Consider the following 6256-nt stretch of genomic DNA (forward strand, 5'->3'; position numbering starts at 1 on the left):
TTTCTTTGTTTACATTATCTCCATCATTGAAAAAAGCTTATGTACATACTACTGACCTTTTTGCGAACTTGAAAAAAAGGAGGATGCAGAAAATACCTTGCAAAAAAAAGTTGGCAGAGGACTAAGCGTGGCGCCCCGCGGCCCCTTCTAACCCGGTGATTGATTCCGTAACATTTTCGATTGCACCGCGCTATTGGTGCTCTCTTTTTATCAGCACCCCTCCGCCACACTCCTTCGTGAAGAATGAGAGAATTGATAAAATGAATTTTCTTTTTTGAATAATGAGTATGAGAGAATTGGAGTTTTTCGAGAAAGATATGAGAAGAAAAAATGCAATGAGTGAATTTTATCATGCGAAAACTTTCTGAATTGTCGTCTGTTTCTGTGATAATTTATGTTTTATAAAATGCTGACAAAAACAAAATCGATTATTATTACCGTATTATTGGAGCAACAACTTAAAAACTAAGACGACTGCGTAAAAAATTTTGTCGAAATTGAATAAAATTAAAATCGAAATTGATCAAAATTATTTTTTTTAAGAAACATGCCAGTTATAAACAACAGTCAACGAGACAAGCGTGCCTCTTCCTACCGCCGAGCGTTCGGTGGTCAAACCTCCTTCTCTGCCGGAAAAGGCGGTAAGTTTAAGAAAAACAACTAACCCGGGTGAAGAAGGGTGCTTTGGATATTTACATCTGGTTTTAGGTTTAGCTAAGTCGAATTATTATGACCGTGCTCGGAGCATGACAGACTTGAGCGGCATTGGGGCAGCAGTGAAAGGAATCAAAATTTTCTAGTTTCGAGTCGAAAAATAAAAACATGCAGCAGATAGATATAACAACGGTGGCTTAGATTGTTAGTCGAAATCATGAGTTATCATGATAGATAAGATGGTGTCTTCGAAAAGCAAAAGAGTAGAAACGTAGTGAAACTTAGTATTAACAACAAATTTAAATTCCTGTACAGGAGGTGATATTGCAACGATGTCACATGACGATATCCAGCTCATGTACGCTGCCGGTCGACAAATCAACGAAAAAGAAACAATGGGCAATTTGAACAACCGATTCGCCAACTACATCGAAAAAGTCCGCTACCTCGAGGAACAGAACAAAATTCTAGAGCTCAAGATCAAGCAGGCCTCGAAGCGACAGTCGGAAATCGAGAAAAACGAAGAAAAGGGCGATGAAATCAAAAGCTTCAGAATCAACATCGATGATATCACGATGATCAAAGTCAGATTGCAAGTCGAAAGAGACAATTTGAAGGGAGACGCGGTCGAATTGACCCGAAAACTCGAAGACGAAAACGCTCTGCGAAACGACCTGGACGACGAGCTCCAGCGACTCAGAAAAGACGTCGACGATGCAACTATGGTCAGAGTCGATCTTGAGCGAAAAATCGAAACTCTTCGCGAAGAACTCGAATACAACAGAAAAGTGCACTCGGAAGAGATTGAAGACTTGAAGGAGCAGATTGCTTCGCAAGGAATCAACGTCGAAGTCGACGGAATCACGCCGGATATGAACGAAATTCTCAGAGATATTCGAAACGAATACGAGCAGATTGCGATCAAAAACAGGGACGAGGAACGGTTCTCAGATTTTTTTCTTTTTTTTTTTTGACTTGACCGAAAAATGGAAGTGCATTTTTCGACTACCAATAAGATTGCTATATTCGGCTCACCGGCCAATCAAAACCCTCATTTTTCCATCGTCAAAAGTAGCTAGAAAATTGAGAACCATAAGAAAGGCAGAAGAATGGTACAAGAAAAAGTGCGAAGAACTCGAAGAAAAATCACGAAATACTCAAACCGAGCTCGAAAAAGTCAACATGGAAATCAACGAGTACAGAAAACAAGTCACCCAGCTCGAGATGGAGCTTGAATCGCTCAGAGGAACTAACGATTATCTCGAGCGAAATCTTGCCGGTTCTCTTACTCCCTTTGCTTCCAATTACAATGAGTTTTAGATACGGAGAAGCGATCAGAAATCGAAATCAACAGCTACCAGCAGCGGGTTAATCGTCTTCAAGCCGAGTTGGATCGATCTACGGCCGATATGAAGAAGCATTTGGCGGAGTACAAGAACTTGATGAATGTCAAACAATCTCTTGAAAAGGTATGAAACTAAAATTTGCCACAAATCTAGAATTTTCTTTCAAGGAAATCGATACGTACAGAAATCTCCTGGAAGGCGAAGAAGGTAGATTATCTACTCTTGGTTCTGGAACTGTAAGTATTCTTAAATTACTGTAAGCCGTTTCTTTACTGTATTCTTTCAGGACGATAACGAGTCTGATTCAAGTGAGTCTCAAAAAGTCGAAGGAAAATGGTTAAAATTGTCGATTTTATAAAATCAACCAATATCAGTTTCTTTTTTCGATATTGAGTTGGGTATAAAATTTTTAAAAATTTTAACCGGTGATTGAGTGAAAAAACACAGAGTGGTAATTAAAACTAAAGACGCGGGAAAAGCGGAAGCTAAAGAAGAATCTTCTTCAAGGTAGGGCTTACTGTATAAACCAGGGGTAACTGTTTATTGTTAGCGAGGAAGAGACCTCTAGCGACGATGATGACAGCTCTTCCGACGATGATTCATCAGAATAAATCGCCAATGCTGGTTTTAAAACAATTTCTTCGTGCAAAACTGAATGTAACTAACTCTTTCTTTACCTGTACTGATTGCTTCTTCTCATTCACGCTTTCCTAACACCATTAATGTTTCTCATCATTTCCACATTCTAACAAGAGAGTACAACTCAAACAGCATTCTAGTACAAGAAATAAAATACTTTGCAGTCATTGTGTTTCAAAATAAATTGATTTTGCTAAATTCAAAATTTTTCTTAAAAATTTTTAAAAAGAAAAATTAAAAAAAAATTTAAAAAATTTTCAGAAAGAATTTTTTTCCGATTTTCCAGGTTTCCCATGAGTGTCTTTTGCCCGATTGTTTGTGAGTCTATTCGAAATTGCTGGAATGCGTTCTGAGAGGCAGGTATCGAGAGGCAAGGGCGACATGAGAACGGAGCGAGCGATAGGCGATAAGAAGGAGAATCGTCGTCAATAGCAGCGAAACCTTCCCAAGCGCGATCAGTCTATTCAAAATCGAAAGATGGCAAAGACCAAAAGTTCAACTGCGTCAAAGCGCTGTAGAGAGAGAATTTCCAACTTGTTCGACGATCTCAATACCATCATTCAGGTAAGAAATGACACAGCTGTCCAAAATAACGATGATTTCATAGGCAATGACGGGCATGAAAGAATCAAATCGATTCCGGTAAGAAATCTTCATTTTTTTCACTTTTATTTTCGAATTGAAGAATTATCGAGCGAACTCTTGGTCTTCTAAGAAAAGAGCCGATTAGACATCTATCTCAGAAATGACTCTCAAAAAATGCTTTTCAATTTTTCACAATATTTTTTTTGAGAGCATGAGTAGTCGTCTATGTCTTCAAAGGAAAAACTCTCAAATAAGGATGCTTGTGCTTGCTACAGGTAAAAAAAGCTCTGAACTTATGACTTCTATCTCATTTTTTATAGACTGCGAATGAATGGACTTTTCAATGAGCTTCGAAATGAGCTGAAAAAGGAAAATTTCGTGAAGGTCGATAGGTAAGAGTAAAAATCTTGGAAGTCAATGGCTTGAAGAAGTCAAGAATTTGAGTTTTTTTTGAGTCAAACGTCCGATTTCAGGTACAAAATGAGCACAAAAGCGGGACTTTTGCTTGCAACGATTGATGCACTAAAAAAACTGGTCCTTCAAACGCATATTTTCCGCTATAACTTGAACTTTCTTTTGACCAGAAAAACAGGTCTTGATCCAGCGACAATCAGAGCAATCAGTAGCTACGTTTATCTATGCGCTCTCCCAGACAGCAACCCGCACTCTCGAAAACAATGCTTGATATGGTAGATTATGAAAATTGAATTTTGAAATTTGTTCTTATCTTTATTGCAATAAATGAAATCTAAAATCGAATAGATAAATAGTTGTTGTTGATGAATTATTCTAAAAAGGACCTTCTCTTCTACTGGAATCTAATTGGCAATAAGTCTTCCTGGGTACTCTGATGTTCGCGGTTGGCCATGAATTGAGCCCTAAAAATGAGTGGATAGTGACCAACCAAAGCCTTGATTTCCAAACCGACGGAGGAGGCCACGCTTGTAGACGAGGTACCCAATCACGCCAATTGAAATAAGCAGCTTTTCATGGAATTTTTATTTGACCCTTTTTTCTAATCTGCTGATTTTCTTGGTGATTTGTTCTTATGAAAATCCCGTTCCAGAAAAATGATGAATCCAAAGACTCTCCTGTGTCCGCCCAAGTTCGCGACATCGACTCCATCAACATCGATCAAATAAGCTCTAAAAACAATTTTCTCCTTGAAACAAAAAGCTAACTACCCATGAGGCCAATACGGCGAATCGAGTAAAACTTCTGTACCATTTTTCTCGGCATGAAGAATAATCAGCTCATCAATTTTTTCAGCAGCCTATTTGATTTTTCCCCTTTTTTGTAAAGAAGTTTTTCAAACCTTTTTGCTATTCCCAAAAACATGAAGCGGGATCTTAATTTCGCGATCTTCTTTTGAATGAATCGTTAGATACTTTCACATGTTTTCGAGAATTCCATTTTCTAGAGAAACTTACAATGAGATCTTTCGAAAAATTTCCTGACTCTCTGTTACACAAACTGGTCCAGCCACAACGGATAATTCTTGCGCCAGAAGCTTCCTGATCGCCTTTTTTCAGTTTCGAAATTGTGAAATTTTCAGAATCTTTTTTTCTTTCGGAACTTTCCTCGTCAGGAATCTCACTTGTTTTGACCCGCTCGCCATGGTGCCTTGGCGGTAAATGTAGGCCGACACTGATTTCGATTCTCTGTTCCCACTGTTTTTCGCAAGCAGTATACGTCGGATGCTCTGTCTTATCCACAACCACGTGGGTTGTTGTATTATGGGGACTATGAGTACTGTGGATCTTGGAATGATGCGTTGAATGAGCAGTTGCTGGGGTTGGACTAACTGTAGTGTGACTTTTGAGGGTGGAACTTAATGTTGGAGTTGTCGTTGTTGTTTCTTGAGCGAAAATCTCTAGAACAAGTAGAAAACTTGAAATTCTCATTTTGAAATTGAAAATTTCTCTGCGGAAAAAGTTTGAAAGACTCAGATGTCAGAAGCGGAGAAAAGCGGGAACAGTGATTTGTATTGTTTACTTAGGCGAGAAACACGGAGATGCGAAGAAAAGGGTTCGGATAGAGAACTCGTTGAGTAAGGTTTCGATTACTCATCTGCTGGCAATAAATAAGAAAAAGATTTTTAAAAGAAATCTGACGATTCAATACAAAATATTTATTAAAAAGAACAGAATTATGATTTTGCATTCAGTAAGGTGGATAATAGTCGTACGAGTCCGAATCTAGAGAGCCCCATCGATAGGGTACTAGTTTCGCGACTTCAATTGGGCATTGTCCGATCGGTTTTACCAGTCCATTGCTGCAGCATTCCTTCGTCCGTTCATTATAGATACTTGCGGGGCCAGCTCGGGAATTGCAGCACTAGAAATATTTTTTTTTAATTGGAGAAACAGCAAAATTTACAACCTTGGGTATCATCTGACCACGTTTTTTTCCGAAAGCACAATCTGTTTTTGGATCCCATCCAGAAGTTGAGGAAGAAATATTGAAAAAATCATTGAACTGATGAAGACTATCGGCATGCTTTGCGGCAAACATCGCATCGCACTCGCAAACTGCTCGAACGCAAGTTCCAGGTCGATCGCGACACTTTTTTCTGTCAATATTCACATTGTAGTTTTTGATATCATCGATGCAGGATTCACCGTGAATTTCTCGAGCACACTTGAGGCAGTCTCTGTACAACTTACAGGCGTTGTCAAGATCATCAACAGGAGTTCCCTTTCCACGCTTGACGATCACACCGTCATCTAAAGGATAGAAGAGTGTTTGTTTATATTTTAAGTTTTCTCGTTTACCCGATCCTTGAATAAAGCAATTGCAACCATAGTTCCAGTATTTTTCTGGCGTAAAACTCGGATTGTAAAATTGCATCCATCCAACGAGACCTATATTCTCTATTCTATCCTGCCCGAGAAGTTTTCGATAAGGGTCATGTTTCTTCTTGTTTTTCACAGGTCTTTGGATTCCAGCACTGAGGGAAATCAATGTAGCCGACAGAACTTTCATTTCCAAAAAAGGTTATGATTAAAAGCGTGTTAACTATTCTAGGTCAA

At 38.8% G+C, this 6256-nt stretch overlaps 4 protein-coding genes and 1 long non-coding RNA gene across 5 annotated transcripts; 3 read left to right on the forward strand and 2 right to left on the reverse strand.

The window, feature by feature from the left end:
• Nucleotides 1-532: 532 nt before the first annotated feature.
• On the forward strand, nt 533-2775 carry LOC145703971 (glial fibrillary acidic protein-like). Its single transcript, XM_081781390.1, has 8 exons — nt 533-641; nt 970-1597; nt 1752-1933; nt 1975-2123; nt 2168-2236; nt 2287-2327; nt 2433-2507; nt 2551-2775. Exons 1-8 carry the CDS (start codon nt 548-550, stop codon nt 2609-2611), a joined length of 1299 nt encoding a protein of 432 aa, XP_081637516.1. The 5' UTR covers nt 533-547; the 3' UTR covers nt 2612-2775.
• Nucleotides 2776-2910: 135 nt separating this feature from the next.
• Nucleotides 2911-3388, forward strand: LOC145703672 (uncharacterized). Its single transcript, XR_014134375.1, has 3 exons — nt 2911-3203; nt 3247-3281; nt 3325-3388. It is a non-coding gene; the product is annotated as an uncharacterized LOC145703672 (long non-coding RNA).
• Nucleotides 3389-3449: 61 nt separating this feature from the next.
• On the forward strand, nt 3450-3917 carry LOC145703703 (uncharacterized). The gene is made up of 3 exons (XM_081781094.1): nt 3450-3499; nt 3545-3616; nt 3698-3917. Exons 1-3 carry the CDS (start codon nt 3450-3452, stop codon nt 3915-3917), a joined length of 342 nt encoding a protein of 113 aa, XP_081637220.1.
• A 27-nt stretch (nt 3918-3944) lies between these two features.
• Nucleotides 3945-4842, reverse strand: LOC145703750 (uncharacterized). Its single transcript, XM_081781145.1, has 7 exons — nt 4822-4842; nt 4693-4746; nt 4540-4611; nt 4409-4497; nt 4288-4369; nt 4135-4207; nt 3945-4071 (listed from the first exon to the last, which is right to left on the reverse strand). Exons 1-7 carry the CDS (start codon nt 4840-4842, stop codon nt 4043-4045), a joined length of 420 nt encoding a protein of 139 aa, XP_081637271.1. The 3' UTR covers nt 3945-4042.
• A 534-nt stretch (nt 4843-5376) lies between these two features.
• LOC145703961 (uncharacterized) lies at nt 5377-6256 on the reverse strand. The gene is made up of 3 exons (XM_081781379.1): nt 5999-6256; nt 5607-5950; nt 5377-5561 (listed from the first exon to the last, which is right to left on the reverse strand). The coding sequence occupies exons 1-3, from the start codon at nt 6207-6209 to the stop codon at nt 5388-5390; spliced, it is 729 nt and encodes a 242-aa protein (XP_081637505.1). The 5' UTR covers nt 6210-6256; the 3' UTR covers nt 5377-5387.

Source organism: Oikopleura dioica, chromosome 1 (assembly GCF_907165135.1).
Source record: "Oikopleura dioica chromosome 1, OKI2018_I68_1.0, whole genome shotgun sequence".
Classification (NCBI taxonomy): Eukaryota; Metazoa; Chordata; class Appendicularia; order Copelata; family Oikopleuridae; genus Oikopleura; species Oikopleura dioica.

Coding starts and splice junctions, on each gene's coding strand:
- LOC145703971 (XM_081781390.1), top strand. CDS start 548: ATGCCAGTTATAAACAACAGTCAACGAGACAAGCGTGCCTCTTCCTAC. Junction 642..969: donor CTTCTCTGCCGGAAAAGGCG/GTAAGTTTAAGA, acceptor ATTCCTGTACAG/GAGGTGATATTGCAACGATG. Junction 2,508..2,550: donor AAAGAAGAATCTTCTTCAAG/GTAGGGCTTACT, acceptor GTTTATTGTTAG/CGAGGAAGAGACCTCTAGCG.
- LOC145703703 (XM_081781094.1), top strand. CDS start 3,450: ATGTCTTCAAAGGAAAAACTCTCAAATAAGGATGCTTGTGCTTGCTAC. Junction 3,500..3,544: donor GATGCTTGTGCTTGCTACAG/GTAAAAAAAGCT, acceptor CATTTTTTATAG/ACTGCGAATGAATGGACTTT. Junction 3,617..3,697: donor AATTTCGTGAAGGTCGATAG/GTAAGAGTAAAA, acceptor GTCCGATTTCAG/GTACAAAATGAGCACAAAAG.
- LOC145703750 (XM_081781145.1), bottom strand. CDS start 4,842: ATGGCGAGCGGGTCAAAACAA. Junction 4,612..4,692: donor TTGTGGCTGGACCAGTTTGT/GTAACAGAGAGT, acceptor AACATGTGAAAG/TATCTAACGATTCATTCAAA. Junction 4,370..4,408: donor TCGCCGTATTGGCCTCATGG/GTAGTTAGCTTT, acceptor AATTGTTTTTAG/AGCTTATTTGATCGATGTTG.
- LOC145703961 (XM_081781379.1), bottom strand. CDS start 6,209: ATGAAAGTTCTGTCGGCTACATTGATTTCCCTCAGTGCTGGAATCCAA. Junction 5,951..5,998: donor TTGCTTTATTCAAGGATCGG/GTAAACGAGAAA, acceptor TCTATCCTTTAG/ATGACGGTGTGATCGTCAAG. Junction 5,562..5,606: donor GTGGTCAGATGATACCCAAG/GTTGTAAATTTT, acceptor AAATATTTCTAG/TGCTGCAATTCCCGAGCTGG.